At 48.5% G+C, this 17949-nt stretch overlaps 1 protein-coding gene across 2 annotated transcripts in view; it reads right to left on the bottom strand.

Moving 5' to 3' along the window:
• Window positions 1-17308, bottom strand: part of PTK7 (protein tyrosine kinase 7 (inactive)) — a 56016-nt gene extending 38708 nt beyond the window's left edge. The window contains exon 1 of one of the 2 annotated variants that reach the window (XM_032463105.1): window positions 17059-17308. In XM_032463105.1, the coding sequence (XP_032318996.1) occupies window positions 17059-17137 (79 nt within the window). In that variant the 5' untranslated portion in view covers window positions 17138-17308. Of the gene's footprint in view, window positions 1-13514; window positions 14048-17058 lie in introns of those variants that run through there. The other variant, XM_032463106.1, reaches the window with a different exon arrangement.
• Between the last annotated feature and the right edge of the window lie 641 nt (window positions 17309-17949).

Below are 17949 nucleotides of genomic sequence, written 5' to 3'. Positions count from 1 at the left end.
GTTTTGTGTAGTTTTGTATTTGGCCAAATGACTCAACTCTTACTGATTCTAATGGTTTTCAGTTGATTCTTCAGTTACACACATTAAAAATGACACCCTCTGCAAAGAGCATTAACTTTGTTTTGACTTTTATTTTCTTATAGTATTATTTCTTCTACAGTTTCTAGAATAATATTAGCTAGTAGCAATTTTATTATTTTAAGGTAGTGACTTCTTTAAAGAGAACAGCATTATAATTTCATTTTAAAATACAATGTTAGCTGTGGTTTAAAGTAGAGAAAAAGGATATTAATTTGTATCTAATGTCATTTTTGCATCTGAGATAACTACATGACTCCTGACTTATTTTGATGAATTACGTGAGATTAAACCACCTGTGCATGTTTGGAGTAAGTCTTAATTGTTTACGGTACATTATCTTTAACATAGTATTAGATTTGCCAGTATTTAACCTTTGCCAGTGTTTACATTAGACTTTCACACCAATGTCTCTGCATCGTGCATTTCCCTTTTCTGAACTATCAGTCAGCATTTGGGAGCAAGGTTTTATAACTTTGTGACAGGGTAGCTGTCCATCTGTTCCTTGGCTCTGTGACAGCCTATAAAGGATTACAAGTCTCCATATTCCTTAATGTTTTTCTCAATTTCCCTTCAAGACTGGCTGATACAGCAGTTTGGTGGAGGACTTTTTTGTTTGTTTGTTTGTTTGACTATCTTTTAATTGTTTTTAATAGTTACTGGTCTAGTTAGTCATCCAAATGGCTCTTGAATAAATTTCAGTAATTTGTATTTTCCTAACAGAATTCTTAGCATAGCATTGTACACAGTAACCCTTGATAATTAAAAAATCTTTTCCATGGCAATTGCCACAACCGTATTATTATACACATTTTCAGGAGCCCTCCCCACTGAACAGTAAGCTCTATCTCATTCCCGGCTCTGTGTCCCCAGAATCTACCAGGTACCTAGTAGGTAGGTACCTAGTAGGTGCTCAAGAAATTGTTGTGAAGCCACAAATGAGGTTAAAGCCTCTTTTTCCCTTCTTGTTTTGCCTATTGACCTTTCTTCTCTTTTTCTTGATTGGATTTGCTTAAGTTGTATTTTTTATTATTTTTTAGAGCAATGGAACTCATCAATTCTATATTTTTATTTCAAATTTATTAATTTTAAAGTTGTATTCAGAATAAAATTAATAATCTGAAGTTATTTCCTAAAAGAATTAGCGAAATAAGTTAAGCCATCGGCCTTAAATTAGAAAAAGAATAAAACAGACTTTGTCAGTATCTTAGGTTTATCTCATGTAAAGAACATGAAATTTTTCTAACTCAATTTTAATTTTGTCTTAACTCAGTGGGAGACACATTCCACTGAAATGAATCATACTAACTGATATATCTGTCTTTGCTTTTGTTTGGTTTATGTTTCAAAACTCCAATTCTTCCTTTGTTGTATGTATTGTGTTTTATTTGCCTCTTACGACCTGCAAGGTATACTTCTTGCTTTTTAATTCTACTTGTATATCCTTTGTTTATTGCTTTTCAAAATCTTGAATCTATTTCTCTAATTATCATGTTTTTTCCATCATTTTCATCTCACTGGACATTCTCCCCTGGATCCCGGGAGCTCCTCCACGGCAGGACACTGATTAGATTACCTGTCCTTTTACTTCAGCTCCTTCCAGGCTGCACAGGAAACTCAGTTCCGCTACTGCACTTTCTGTCTCCTCCCTTCTTCAGTATCTCAGCCAGCCCCCTTTTTACTTCTCCACCTTTGTTGGTCAGCTTCCTTTTTATCTCAGTCCATTGCTTCTCATCTGATGTTTTTATCTCAAGTTTCATAAAGTGCATGTCTTCTTGACACTTTTGAGGGGGGCGGGAAAGGATGCTGCCTTCAAAAATTCACTTCTTTCCAGCAGTATTCCAAGGGAGAAATGCCAAGACCTTAACAAAGCCACAGACAATGGGACAGAAGGGGGAACAGGTACGAGAGCAATTAAGGGGGTGGTAATAAATGGAGAAGCGGAAAAAACAAATCTAGACAGCTAGCTGTGCCTTACGGGCCCCCAAGTCTATGTCAACGTGGGCCACTGTGAGTGTCCCCGAAGCCCACCTCCCACGAACAAAGGCAACACCATACCCCCCTACACAAACTTTCCTGCATTAGACCCTCACCACAGCTGTGCGAGGTGAAGATTATCATTTTCATCCTGCAGATTAAGAAATGGAACTCATAATACACTGCTTCCAGAACTCAAATCCAGGTCTTGGGAATCCAAGAACATCTTGGCCAACCCCTGAGCACCCAGGAAAATAGAGGTCAGGAATCTGACCCACCCTACTAGGCTCAGCATCAAGTTGAGAGCAACAAAAAGGACATGTCTGCAGAACAGAAAACAAAAAGAAGCAGGTAACTCAGAGCTACATGGTGCAGAAGAGAGAATACACAGGTCTCAGAGATCTGGGGGAAACTTACCAGAACAACCCTGGCTTATGCTGGTTGTTTTGGCGTAATTATTAATAATAATGCCCCAGGTTGGATGATACATTCTCCAGTCACCCTAGCAATGCCCCACATTTGAATCATGCTTACCAGTTTTCACACGTTAACCCGTGCGATTTTCGCAGGCCCACTGTACAGCAGTGGTTCAGAAATCTGATGAAAGCTATCAACTCCCTCCCCAGAAAAATAACATAAATACAGGACTGTGTACCCAACTTTGATATATTCCCACCCTTTGACAGACCAACTCCACTTCAGGGAATTTATCCTTCAGATACATGAGCACAAGGGCACGGATAGACACAAGGACATTTGCGGTGGCGTCATTTAAAAGAGCAAACCCTCGGAGACAGCCTGAAGTCCATCAGGAGAGACGGGGGTGGGTGGGGTGAATTTAGACAGCACTTGCTTTAGGCCAAGCTTCCCCTAAAAATATGTAGGAGCCTTCCTGCCCTGCTTCCCCCCCTCCATGCCCCCAACTCAGCAAGGTCCCAGGGGAGGAAGAGACACGAGCGAACTCGCAGGAGGAGGCTAAATAATGAATTGTAAGTGTGTGTTTTCTTTGGCCAGGGCAGTCTGGCCAAGCTCTGGGGGCTGCTGGGCAAACATTTTTCATATTTTAGTAGCTGGCCTATGCCCAAGGCAGTCAGAAGTTAAGTAAGCTTTGAATGAGCTGCGCCCATCCTCTCCCAGGCCCCAAGAATTCTTAATGAGGCTCTAAGGCAGCCTCCTCCAGCAAACCCAACGTGTTGCCTTAAATATCACTCGCCCTTCACTACTATTAATGAATGCAAATGATTCAGCAACAAAACACTTAGCCTGGAGTGAAATCCACCTTTGTGTGGCTGGTTTCTCCAGCTTACAGCCCAGCTCATGCAGGGCCTCACCAGGGGGGCAGCCCAGCAGAGCCGGGGTGCCCAGGCTAGCCCAGGCAGACTCCTGCACATCCAGCGCAGTGGGAGCAGGATGCAGGAAGCGCACAGCATGAGGGAAGACCACGCCTCCACTGACTCCACCCACCACCCCAACCACCAGATGCAGACCCTCACAACTCCACCTCTTTACGACTCTGGCTCCAGGGCAGAGGAAAGTGTGAGCGGAAAAACAAAAGGTATTTCTTTGATCTAATGAATGGGGCTGGTCCCAGGCACCTCAAAGGCCTGTCCGGTCACCACACTTCCTGCATTCAAGGGCACTTCACCCCCACACTCCCACCTCTACCCCCTCTTCACCTGATACCAGGTACCAGAGGAACCTGAAAATCTCCCTTGGACCGGTGCCCTCCTCCACCAACTTCATGGAAGCAACAAAAACAGAGACAGTGTAAATAACCCAATTTACACCCTGTTTTCAGAGTTCTCTTTTGGCAGCAAAAACTGAAAGCAATTTGTCAGGAGTCTAAGAGCAACTTTTCAGTAATTTACTTCCAACCTGGGGCTCGGGGGATTTGTTGCCCCATCAACCTGATCAACACCTCTCCCGGGGGCTGAGGCCGAGACCAGGCCCAGAACAGGCAGCTGTTAATTCAGCTGCCACCGTTGGTGCCCCGCAAGGCCAGCAGCTGGCAGGAGACCCACAGAGGTCCATGCAAGTCCTCTCAGGGTTTTTCTGGTTACAGATGTCATTAAGGAATTGGGGTGTATTAGACCCAAACTGGGCAACTGGTTAAACTCAGGACAAGGGAGAGCCTGAAGTTATCACTCTGGGTACCTCAGATATAAAAAGGGATTCAGAGAAATTTGTTGACCTGGTTTAAAAAGAACCACTGCCTCCCAGGACAGAAGATGGGAAGATCAGCTTCCCCAGAATAAAACTCACGTGGAGTTTTAGAGTTTTGTAAAAATACATGCTTATATCATCAAAAATGCCCTTACCCCTATATCAAAGGCTTTCAGGAAAAGAGGACTGGAATTTTCTTAACCTCAATGCTGTTCTTCCTGATTGTTCAAGGTACATCATATACAATACTTCATTCTTCTTTAAAACATTCCTAGAGGGAGTAAAGAAGGGCATTCATTCACTCCATAGAGGGGCTGGGTCTCCAGACCTGGGACTTCTGAGTTCTTGCCCTCCAGGCGAGCCGTTAATCAGCCCCTTTCCTAGCTGGACACACCTACCAAGGGTTAAAATTTTGGGTGACCACACAGAAAGAATGTATTCTGAAAACTCCATAAGATGGAGTGCCTGAAACACGTATCTACACAGCAATCTATTTCAAAAAAGGAAACTTTGCTCTAGATATCCACTAACACGTACAAAAGGGACATAGCATTCTCCCTTCATATACCATCCAAACCCCAACCCGGCAGCCAATCCATCCCACCACCGAATGAATCAGAACGCAACCAAAGGAAGAATTCCCTAGCCTTTGGGAGTTCTGAGTTGTGTCCTGAGGGGGAACGGTGCCATCCAGCCAACGCTTGGGTAGCACAAAGCAGTATGATTAGCACCAGCTGTCTCCACAAGGCTTAGATCAGCCCTGCACAACTGTGCTGCTGGGAGGGGAGGACAATGCTATCTCTTCCTGTCTCCCACCTGCCCCACTCGGGTCTCCATCCTCTGAACACCTGGCATTTACTGTGTCCCCCTCTTTGGTGCCTCTCTGTATCCTTGCCTTGTTCATTACTCTCTTCTGGTTCTGCCTCAGTTTGCCTACCAGACAATCCACTCCTGGAGTGAATCTCCAGTCTCCCCAGGAAGAGCTCAGCCTTTTGAAATGGAGACTCAACCATCAGAGAGGTATTTTCTTTCCACAATAGACCGTTTGCCCTCTTAGGGACATCAATCTCCTCTTCTAGATTATCTCTTGGTTTCTAAGGTTTTAGGAGAAGCCCAACCCTCCCCTGTTACCTATCATGACACCTCTGCCTTAAACATTGTTTGTTATTTTTGCGCCAGACTAAAAGGAAAACAGTTTCTATTGAAAATTACTGATAGGAAACAAAAACAGGCCTGTAAATAAATCCCCTCCATCACATTTGAACTACCTTTTATCAAGAATTCACTGATAAATGCTGAAGAGGGTGTGGAGAAAAGGGAACCCTCCTACACTGCTGGTGGGAATGTAGTTTGGTGCAGCCATTATGGAAAACAGTATGGAGATTCTTCAAAAAACTAAAAATAGACTTACCATATAACTTAGCAATCCCACTCCTCAGCATATATCCAGAGGGAACTTTAATTCAAAAAGATATATGCACCCCAATGTTCATAGCAGCACTATTTACAATAAGCAAGACATGGAAACAACCTAAATATCCATCGACAGATGACTGGATAAAGAAGTTGTGGTATTTTTATACAATGAAATACTATTCAGCCATAAAAAATAAAATAATGCCATTTGCAGCAACATTGATGGACCTGGAGATTGTCATTCTAAGTGAAGTAAGCCACAAAGAGAAAAAAAAAATACCGTAAGATATCACTTACATATGGAATCTTAAAGAAAGACAAATGAACTTATTCACAAAACAGAAACAGACTCAGACATAGAAAACAAACTTATGGCTACTGGGGGTTGGGGGAAAGGGGGTGGGAAAGGATAGATTGGGAGCTTGAGATTTGCAGATACAAACTACTATATATAAAACAGATAAACAACAAGTTTCTACTGTATAGCACAGGGAACTATATTCAATATCTTACACTATCTATAATGAAAAAGAATATAAAAACAAATATATGTATGTGTATGTATGACTGAACTATTATGCTGTACACCAGAAACTGATATAACATTGTAAACTGACTATACTTCAATTTAAAACAAAAAAAAAAAAGGAAGAATTCACTGTAGGACAGACTAAGTCCTTTACACATACAGAATTTCAAAGATGTCACTGATCTTAAGATGCACCATTATTTATGTTCCACCAAAAAGAAATGGTACCAGTTAAACTAAGACATAATACTACATAATTATATTACAGCTTAGTTTCAAAGATCTGAAACTGGTGCCGGGGGAGCAAGGGGAGTTCATAAAATACAGTACTATCTCACTCAGTTCTCACAAGAAATCTAACAGGATTGAAATTATCACCCTCATCTCACAGAAGAAGAAACTGAGGCTCAGAGAGGCAAAGTGAACTGTCTAAGGTCTCTCAAGGAGCAAGTTGTGAAGCCAGAACCCAGTTCCTAAACATATTTCTGAATTTCCCTGGGTGGTAGGAGGCCTCAGACAGGCCATCCTTGGTTAAGCTGTCCCATCAAAGGCAAACACTTGCTTGCCTGATTCCTAAAATCAGGGTCTTTTTGCAACTGCACTGTCAGAGATCCTACTCCCAGAAAACAACAAAAGGAAAACAGGTTTCCCGAACTCCTTCCTCACAAAACGGGCCACAAATGAGGGGGAAGCTCTCAGCCAACTTGTTATATATAAAAAACATTTAATGAGCCTTTCAAGCTCTGGGAGTGGGAGAAGGAAAGGTTCGCTGGAAATCTGATACTTTGGCAGCCAAGTGAGAGGGACAGGCCCTTAGCATCAGCCCTGGGGGATAAACACCATCCCAAACCCCTTTGTCTGCCAGACGGAGATACTTCCTGGGGGGCAGGAGGCAGCAATGCTTTTATGACAAACCCCACCTAACAACAACCCTCCACCGGAGACCTGGCTGGGGCCTTTGTACAACCCACCTAACCATAAACCCTCTGTCCTCTCCCAAACCTGCTGGGGTCCCTCTTCCCACAAATACCTGTGACTGTCATAAACGCCCTTAAACAGCCCCCGTTTACTGCCCAGCCTGCCTGCTGCTAAATGAGGGCATTTGTTTCAAATTTGCAAATACCAAAAGCTCTGGAAACCTAAGTCCACTCCTAAAATGAAATGTTCTGCATTCCTCTGGGCCTGGAGCCCCGCGCTTCAAAAGCTGCAAGAGGCCCTGGCTGTTTACTCATTGGTGGGGCTATTGCGAGAGGTATTTCCCTGCTCCCTGAGGAGGCTGCTTTGATTCTGGCCCGGGTGGGAAGGGGACAGAGGGAGGTGCCACCCGAGCCCAGGCTCTCCAGACCCCTTCCTGGGTCGCCGGCAGCAGGTTCAGGGGCCAGGAAAGTGAGGCTCCCGGGGAGGCTCAAGCAGACGCTTGCTGGAGAAGACACAGAAGGCCAGCTCAGCGAGACCTCTCAGAACAAGAGTTCAAAAGATCCTCAAAACAAAGGTAACGAGCATAAGGGAAGGCATCCAGATTGAGAAGCAGCTGACAGCACCCCAGCCTCTTACACAGAAATAAAGGGGCAAAGCCCCACTCATCCCTCTCTTCATCAGGCAACTCAGGACAATGCATCCAGGCTGGGTGCGGTGCGGGTGTTTACTAAATAAAAGCCTTTTGTTTTAAGTTTTCAGAAAGGGGGCGGTGGTGGTGGAGAGATGACAGAGATCCTGCTCCAGGCCTCAGGGGCTGTTCCAGGGCACTGCACTCCCCCCCCACCCAGCTCCTCCTGCAGGAGGCCCGGACCCCTAGGGTGGAGGAGGCGCCCCACCATCACAGGCTGCAAAGCTGCTGGCAAGTTGGGCATTTTTTAAATTGGTCAGTTTAATAACTGGTTTAATCTGCTAAATTAAGCAAACAGAATGATTTGCTCTTTGTAGCTGGAGCTACAAGACCAACAGCATTTCCTTTTTTTTTCCCCCAAGACTGCAAGACAACCGTTTTCTTTGTTTGTGATTTGTTTTGTTATTCAGGTGCCTGGAAGTGAACTTGGGATCACAAATGCCATCCTAGTGCATCACCTCTCTAATGACCTGCTGGGCTGGAGAGGCTACTCTTCCTCCTCCCAGCCGGGACACAGCTTAGCTTTGTGTTCTTTTAATACATGAGCTACAACAGAATCAGAACACCAAAGTGTCGCTTTGTACCTTCCCACGACAGAACATAGGTTCCTGGGTTGCAACCTCAGAACTTCAGAAGCAGAACTTTAGAAGCAGAACAAACTCAGTAGGACTGCCAAGAGCGGTCAATAGCTCAGCCAAAGGGAACTTACGTCTTCCAGGAGGTCAGAGGTCATTGTCCAACCTCTTCTGAAATCTCTTGAGAATTAAAAGACTTGCCTTCCAAGTCAGAAATGGAAGGGAAACCTACACCCAATGTGCCCCTACTATGTGCCAGGGCCTATACCACCAAGTGTGGGCACAACTATCTGTACAAAAGGAGTTAGAGGCAGCAAACTCAGAGCAGAGGTGACTATTACCACCTACGTGGTCTCCACCACAGCACAACCCCAGCGTACAGCTCTCAGCAGGCACACCAATCTGGAATGCGGCAGCGCACCTGCAAGCCGGGGCCTGTAACTGCTGCCCGTGACGTGACCTTCCAGAAGCACCAGGCGGAAGACGAAGGACTCACAGGCACATGAGAAACACTCCAATATTGGGGGTGCTGGCACAGGGTCCTGAACTTCTAGATCACATACAGTCTGGCCATAACTAAAAACTTTAAGATGTATGCAAACCTCTGAATGGGCCACTGAAAACTTTAACCTGCCTGTTTTGTTAAAAAAAAAAAAAAAAAAAAAAGTGAGGGTGAGAAAAATTGGCAAACCTGAATGCTGTGGCCCAAAAGCTCTCTCTAGGTTTATGTCACTGACACACTCCCTCTGACTCTAGAAGACTGCTCCTAAACCCACCCCGTGAGTTAGCTCAGCTGCAGAATCCTCTCCACAACGTTGACCTGCTTCCGAGGTGTGTGTGCAACATTTTATAGCTTCTACTGGTGACGTACATACAAGGATACCTGAGAAGACGGAAACAGCTCTATTACTTACCAGCTCTGCAGGCCTCAGCAGATCATATTTTGTGCCTCAGTTTCTTTACCTGTCAGATGCTTCCCAACCCAATTCTTCCAGGAAAAAAACAAACAAACAAAAAAAACCCAACCACCCTCATCCTGCCTCTGAGCCTTGTGGATAGGATGGAACGTCAACGTGAGTAAAAGCACTCTGTAAACTGCAAAGCTGGGTACAGCTGTCAGGTATCACAGACAAGGCTCTCCAGAAGCACACCAACCCCTTCTTCCCAACTCCCTTCTGTGCAAAAGAAGAAAAGGGGTTCCCCACCCGGGGCTGGTTCCTCAAATGCTGAGGATGAACCAGGTAAGTATTTCTGCCTTCCCATACCCAGATAAAAAAGTCTCGTTTTGTTTTTTCTCATAAGAACTCCCTCCCCAAACTCTCCAAACCTTTCCATTCCCCTTGGCACCCAGGGAATTACACTCTAATTCCAGCTGATCGAGTCTGAACACATGTGTGCCCACGCGCTAGAGCCTCCAGAATAAAACGCAGCCCTCAGATGAAAGTGCTCTTCCCAAACCCAAGGGCGAGGAGGACAGTCTTACGAGGTGTGGGAGGAGCACAGCTGGAGGCTGTGGATGGCAGGACTGGGTTGGCCTCAAAGGTCACCACAAGAAACGTCCTCCAAGATCTTTTCAAGCTAAGGCCCAGGAGGTAGGTGCGATTTGTCCAAGGTCACACAAGCAATCTGGGGCAAATGTGGGAAATAAATTCTGAGTGGCTCTTCTTCCCTGAAGACAGCCAGCTTCCTACATCAATTATCACAGCAGGCTAGAATCCTGAATCTACAAGGCAGCAGAAACCTTTGGCAGGGAAAGGAGCCCAGAAACATGCTGAGACCTCCAGAGCCACAGACATACACTGTGGAGTGGGTACAGCACTGGTGGCCCAGCCTCCCAGGCTTCTCTTGTTGTATATTATGAGCAGCAGTGCCCCACTCCACCACCACAGGAGGCAGAACTGTAGTGGAAAGGGCTCATCTGAAACACGTTACTAGAAGAGAGGCCGCCAAAATCATCATGGCCCACCAACTAGGAAGCAAAGAGCCACAAGTTGCAAGGCTCTCATTCCAATGGGACAGTCATGTATGACTGTACAGGTTGTGCACTGCTCAAATGCCCGGCCGAGGGGGACGTATTGAAACACTGCCTGTGCTCCATTAGCCAAAGCCCTGTGTCCTTGTGCAGGGCTGCATTCACTTGGAGGAAGGGCATCTATTTCTAATGTGCAAAAAGACACCTGAGAGCCAGCTGCTACAACCCCCCAGCAGTCCCAAGAGCAGACAAGCATTCTCCTCATTGCCCACCCCCCAACAACAACCCAAGAAGGGGACAAAAGAGAGCCGGTATGTCCTCTGGAGGAGAGCCAGTGTATGCTAGTGCCCACTCTGGCCACCTTAACCCCCCGTAGGGAGACCACACAGCACCTCAGGAACCTCCCCATGGCGCTCACTGAAGTTCCCACAAGTTATATAGAGTGACTACTGGGGAAACCCCACAGCCATCCTGCAACGAGAGAAGCCCTCCCTCAGGGATTATAAAAACCTGCCTCGCTGCAAAAAGCACAGTTTACTACTCATTCCCTGGAAGAACTTTCGCAAGCCGGGGAAGATGGTGGTTCCAAACCAGCGCTGACCACCTGGGGAGAATCTGCTACTGGGATTCAGGGAGGAAGAGTTCCCACCAGGGAATGCCAAATGGCTGTGCCCACATTGCTGAGCTGCTACTGGAATACTGAGACCCATTTAGAAAATCTGTGCTTTCAAATGAGAAAACTATTTCTAAAGCTGCCAGTCAGAGCGACTTGGTTGAACCCTCACAAACCATTTCAGAGACGGGACTGGAAAGAAAGGCTGACACCTTCAAGGGAGAAAAAAGGTCAGGGAAGAGACATCAGGGCTGGCCAGAGGGGCTGCTTCCCGGGGTCAGCCGCCTTCACAGCTGAGAGCACTACACCATAACTTCCAGAGGCAGCGGGCAGGGTAGGGGGTCAGTATCATCTGCATTTTGAAGATACAGAAACCAAGGCTTGGAAAGCTTAATGCACCAGCTCAGGGTCATGCAGTAAGGCAGCAATTGAGCCAGAATCAGAATACAGAAAAGCAGGTGTCACAGCACCACAGATATCATTTCTCTTCCTTTGTCACGTGTGATATTAGAAAAGAACCACCCAAGTTTTCAGACTCCTGGTCCAATGCCTTTCCGTCAGAATGATGGGTCACCACAGACAACCGCTACTGGCAAAGTCTGAAGCCCTCCCATGCTCCATGTGCTCCTGCATTATGGATTCACCTTTCCACACATTCTGGAATGTTCTTCTATCTACTTAGCACTTTACCAACTGGTGTTTTTCATTATACTTCATCTGATTCTTATCATCTTGTCTCCTTCCTGCCTCCTGCCCCACAGCTTCACTCACAGAAGACCCCCCAAAACTTCGAACTGAGCCCACCCTGAACCCCTTGGATTAATATCAACCTCTTTCTCATCACCACACCTCCACTTCTGACAGATAAGGCCTCCTGACGGGTAGGCAGTTGTTTCCAAACTTGGGTGTAGATAAGAATCTCCCGGGAAGCTCTTTTAAAATGAGTTTCCTTTTAAGACTTGAACTATGTGACTGGTTGGCTATTCAAAAATCACAATGTAATGTAATGAATGAGAAAATAAAATACTTGTCCCGGCTCATCCCCCGATGATTCTGATGGACAGACCTGCAGTAAGGCTCAGGTACCCCAAATTTTAATCAGTACCTCTGGTTACCCGCTTTCCCACTATATTCCCCGATGATCTGTGGACACATTTTTGAGAAACACAAATCCACTCGTCTTAACATGTGACTCACAATCCCTACCCCCATGACTCAGGACCCACTTATCAGAAGTTACAGAGACATCTAAACCAGCAAATGCATGTTCTGCTCACCACGATCCAAGCTTCCTGCAGGGAACTTGGATCTGCAGGACACCTGGTAGACTGCATTCTACTCACCTGTGTGTTCATTCGGTGTTAATGCATACAGGGACACAAGGGCTCAGTGACTCCAAACCAAGCTGCAAGAGGGGAGAGGCCCCCCGCCTAGATCAGCCCTTCCAACAAAACTTCCTCCCTGCCCCGCTGCTGCCGGGTAGCATTACTGGGAGGGAAATGGCCTGAACTCAGAGAAGAAAAGAGGATGGAAAAAGTGACATACTGCAGAGGGCTTCCTCAAACCACTGATTAGCTGTAGCAGCTCCTGCGCCAGCTCCACCAAAGCACTGGGGGGCTCAGCGGAGCTGAATGTGGGCTCAGCGGAGCTGAATGTGCACTCAGCAGTGAACTCAGAGAACCCCAAACAGGGCTCTAACCCAGCCACCATGCAGGACTTCCACACCCTCAGGAAAAAGGACCAGACAGATGGGAAGTGGGGAGTGGCCAGAGCAGGACTCAAGCAGAGAGGCCGGCGGCAGCTCGAGGGCCAGGCTCAAGACAGCACCAGCAACTGTGGCCCCACCACGGAGCTCTGCTCGGGGCACAGCTGCAGAGAGGCATGCACTGAGGTTAGGGAGGGCCCAGGAACACGGGCCAAGGATACCTACCCCTGTTTAATGACCCTTTCTTCCATCAGGAACACACCAAAGACTGAATCCCTGGCCCCAAATGCTCTTGGCTCAAATATTAAGAGTCTGAACTGGCCAGCCTCCATCCCAGATGAATCTCACAGAAGCTGCACTGGCTTAAACACACACAGAACTCACACAAACCCGCCTCACTCCAAAATACGAAATCCTCCAAAACCTTAGTAATTACAACAACTGTCGCAGCCCAGTGGACACATTGCCTCCATTGATGGACTAAATGTATTCCTGAATAAAATAAATAAATAAATAAAAATAAAAATAAATAAATGTATTCCTGAAAAGTCGTCCACAGACCAAAATTCTACCTAACAAATCCAGTTTCTCCACTGGCTCTCATTATAAAGTGAGACACGCTCCCCTAGGAAAAGCAGAGGCTCCAAGAGGAATTGAACTTTGCACTTAATGCTGAACACCTTCCGGAGTCACACATTTAGTGGATGCATTTCCTGACACAATCTAATTCAAATGCAACCCAAAATGAAGTAATTTTTAAGTGTATACATAGCACTGGAGAGTGTTCACATGACCTAAAAGTTACTGAGAGTGAGTCTTCAAATAACATGCAAGATCTAGGGCCCCAGATTCCTATTGTTGCAACAGGAAAGCTCTGTACCTTGCATTTCTGTATTAGGAGCGACGCTTCAAGCAGGACTTCTGGAGCCTTGAGTGCAGTCACCTGGGGCATTTGTTAAAATGAAGACTGGTACTCCAATTCATGCTCCCAGGGAATGCTGATGCCGCTTGTCTTTGGACGTTGTTTTGGGTGGCAAAGTTGTGGACAGTCCAGGTCTCTGTTACAGAGCTCATAGTTGTTAAGCTGTGGCCTTTCCGGGCAGGTCAGCTTCATACAGAGAGCAGATGCCCATGCCCAGAACTCTTGGAGAAAACCCGAACCCCTGCCACAGCAAAACTCAGAAAACCACCACAAAGGACAGACAGCCCAGAAACAGGGAAGGAAGATCTGGTTCCTTGATCGCGTCATGGTAGAGCAGACAGAAGGAGGGGAAACAGGCAACCCCAACCCAGAGAAGACGGAAAGGGCACAGAAGACCCCCTGCTGCCTAGCAGGCAAAGGGGCTGTTTACCTTTGCACTGGTCACTCTGCCCTTTACCCGAAAGCTTCATTCACCTTTTAATAAACCTAGATAAGGACCCACTATGAATAAGATACCGTGATGAAAGTTAAATCTCGTCATTAAGTTAAAACCCAAGTGGGGCCAAAATATGGAAGGTGTCCTAAGAGACCAGAAGTTCTCTAGGCGATCGTGTTCTGGGAGGAAGCAGAGGTGGGGCGAGGCAAAAGAGAGGGGAGGCAACACATACTAGGGGACTGGCCAGAAAGGAAAGAAAGGTCTGAAAGAGCCGAGATGGGCTGGAATGGAGGGTTTCAGTGAGTGGAAAATGTTTATTGTTGGGGTGACTGCACAGCTGGGAAGGTATGTTGGGAGCACACCACTGGAGAGGAAGAACAAGAAAGGGCCCTTTCTATACGTCATTACATTTAATCCTCAGCACAACTCCAGGAAGTAAGTCCCTTGACAGAGAAGGCAAACTGTGAGGTTAAGAAATCTGCCAGGGCCACAGGGCCTGTCAAAGAGTTTGAGTTGCTGTTTTGCCAAACACTGCATCTCCACAGCCTGGGCTCTCTTCCCCACTTAACCCTGCCCTGAATGCTAGGAGTGTGACTAGGTCCTCTGGTTAAGTGACATGCAGAGATTACCCTTGTCCTCCCGCCATACTCCCTAACATCTGAGAAAGGCCTGAATCACTGATAAAAGGCTTGAATTACAGGCTGCAGAAACTATCTCAGGACGTGACAACTCAATTTCCCCAAAGAAACAAGAGCCTAGAGGAAAGTACCCAGAGAGGGGGATGGGAACAGGGGTGGGCAGTGACCACAACTTACCATTCCAGCGGCGGGGTGAAGAAGCCCAGGTTTCAAACGTCAAGCCCCCTCCTCCTCCACCATATTTATCACAATGGGGATCTCAAAGTTTGGAAAGATCCTCAGACATTTACAGCATAATTACCCAAACTTCAAAATGGCCTAATCCACAAAACTAGTCGGCCTAGGTCCCTTACTCCAGCCTTATTAACAGCGGGGTCTCACTACAACTCCAGCTAATTACACAGTTAAACAATGAGATGGAAAAATCTACTGTAATCCATTTAAAAATCGTTGCCCCCCTGAAGTCATGTGTCCAGGGGTGGGTTGAGTCCCTGGATTTCACTGGAAGACAGACAGCAGGCGCCCAGCCTCGGCTGAAACTGTTTACAGCACACGGGCAGGTTCCACACCAAGGCACATTTGGTGGAACTGATTTAAGGCTCTCATTAAAATGTTCCTTTGTTGAGCACAAGACATCTCTCACCCCCAGAGGAGATTCCAGACCTCCAGTCCCAAGCCCTCAGCCTGCCCTAACTTCCCCCCGACCCCCCGCCCCTGACCCCCAGGAACCCTCCCTCCGCCCCTGCTAAACACCCGTCACCGGATTAACATTGATTAACATCAGAGTCGTCTTCTCACGGAAGGAATTTAGGAATTTGGCATTTGTTGAACAAGAGCCCGTCTCCACCAGAATCTTCCCTGGACTCCAGAACTCTAAACATCAGCAGTGAAGGCAGCCATATCAGGTGACCCACACACCAAAACTCGAACAGTCCACCGACCTAGGAAAGCTGTGAGCTCGGGCTACCAGCCCATATGGCTGGGCCCCCAATCCTGGCCATGCAAAAAACTTTCATACTTCCTCTGGGAGCAGATGTGGGTTCTGCCATGAGCTTAACCATCCCACACATCAGAAGGAACACAGAGCGGCTCCAGAAAAACCTACAAATCCCGAGAACTTGTTCTTACCTCGGCCCCAGGTGACAATTACCTCTCCTTTTACAACTAGGGGTAGAGGAGAAGTTGATTTCATCCATACCAAACCCCCTTGACAGCTGGCAGGCCAGGAAGATGTCAGAAAAAGCAATTCTCTACCCCCCACCCTCCCCATGGCTACTCTTCAAAGGAAGAGGAAAGTGATAAGCCAGGACCAGGTCTCCTGGGCAGGGTTCCCCAAGCAAGGGCTGCTGCCAGGATCCTCACCAAAGATTTCGTGTTTTGGAAGTGGGGTGGGGCAAGGGTCAAACTTCCACTCCAGACTGGTTGGGGTGTGCGGGTAGCTTGGCGCTTTCCTCTAAAGCACTTCAACATCTCAGTGGTGACTCTCAGGTGTGACCTGGCCAGGAAATAAAGGTGTGTGGGATAGAGGGGTCTCGTCCAGTCGGCCCCGGAGATAGAGGCCGCACCCTTCTCAAAATGCTGAGGCCCTCCAAGAAGACAGAATGAACTCTTTTTTGCCTTTCTGCCCATAGAAAAGAGAGATTTTCTTTCCGTGTGGGGAAGAGAGAGGATGGAAATCCAGGAAGGAGCAGAACCAATCCCGTCCGCACCTTTGCAGGCCGGCCATGCCCGATTTTGGCAGCGGCCTTCACACATTAGTCACCGCGACAGCCTGGGATTCTCAGCTCCCCAGATCCGACCCTGGCAGGGAGAGGGTTCAGGGATCGGGCCCAGGAGCTGGAGGAGATGGGGCGGCCCCTCATTCTTCCTTTCTTCCGCCCTCACCATCAGGGCCATCGGGGTCCCAGCCTAGCCCAGGAACTTGGAGGAGGGAAGCCGGGAGCGCCGGGCCGGCATAGGTAACAAAAGCTCCGCGCCCTGCGCGCCGCAGGTCGATCCCTCATCCGGCCCCAGGCCAGCCTCCCTCACCTAGGCTGAGCCTGTCGCGGGGACTCGGTCTCCCCCACCGCCAACTACCGAGTTGCACCCCCTAAGTGGAGGGCAGTCGTTTCTTTCCCTCAAAGAAACTCCCCACCGGGGCCCGGGAGCCGACAACTCCCGAGCAAACTCTCGGCTCAGGCCGGGAAAACTCTAGGGAGGCTGGAAACGCGTCCTCGAGGGCGCGGGGGCGAGAGGGGCCCTGGGCGAGTGCCGGGGGGCTTCGCCACCTCCCAGTTGCCGGGACTTCGCCCCTCCCCAGCGAGCCCCTGCCCTACGTCCGGGTGTCTCTCCCGCTCCAGCCGCCCAAGCCCACCTCCCCGGTGCTCACTTTACCCCGCGGGGCTCCCGCGCTCCCCGAGCCGAGCTCCCCCAGCTCGCCGGGACTCACCGCCCAACAGCGGCAGCAGCAGGACGCTGAGAAGAGGCAGCCGGCGGGGGCTCCTCAGGGCTCCGCGCGCGGCTCCCATCGCCGCAGGCCCGGGGAACGGAGTGGGCGGGAGCACGGCGGGCTTGCGGTCTGCACTCCCTGGCGGGCCAGGAGGCCGAGCGCACAGGAGCGCGGGCGCCGCTGCAGCAGCCGGAGCCCGAGCCCGAGGCGTCCCGACCCGGAGCCGCGCGCGCCGGGTACCTCCGAGTCCTCGCGCGCCGCCGCCGCCGCCGCCGCCGCCGCCGCCGCCGCCGCCTCCGCCACCGCCTCCAAGCCCCGCCCCGCGACGCCCCTTCCCCGCTGTGTTGGGGAGGAGCTCGCAGTTGGGGGAGGGGTCTGGAGATGGTTCCAGGACAGAGGGAAGGCGTCCCAGGGGAGTGCGGGGACCTCCTGAACGAGGTAGGGGAGCGGAGGCTGTGCCTACCGCCTAGTCTTCAGGGAGTCAGGGGGCCCAAAGTGACTTTTGTGATTCCATGGCTCCTGCGGAAGATGGTTGGTTCTGGGCTTTCTTGAGGGCTCTGACCAACACTTCCCCCAAATTCTCTGGGTAGTGGGGAGAAAGGTGGACTCTAGCTCACTTCTCAACAACCTGAAATCCTCAGGGAAACCTAGAACAGAAGAGTGTCCTTGGTGTCCCTAAGCAAGGTACCCTGGAGGTACTGTGGAGCTCCAGGAGAGATGTAGCCTGGAAAGTGAGGGACCAGTTAGTGCATGACTAGGGTCTGGTTTGACTCTGGACCAATCTGAGCCCAAAGGTGTAAAGAGAATGGGCTCTCTGAAGGCTGTTAAACTGACAAATTCATCCCAAGTCCATCTACAGGCAGTCTGGGCTGTGTCAGGGCATGGCCAAGT

The sequence above is a fragment of the Camelus ferus genome, chromosome 20 (genome assembly GCF_009834535.1).
Source record: "Camelus ferus isolate YT-003-E chromosome 20, BCGSAC_Cfer_1.0, whole genome shotgun sequence".
NCBI lineage: Eukaryota > Metazoa > Chordata > Mammalia > Artiodactyla > Camelidae > Camelus > Camelus ferus.
The sequence above is the reverse complement of the archived record's forward strand: the minus strand, read 5'-3'. Positions and strand labels throughout refer to the sequence as shown.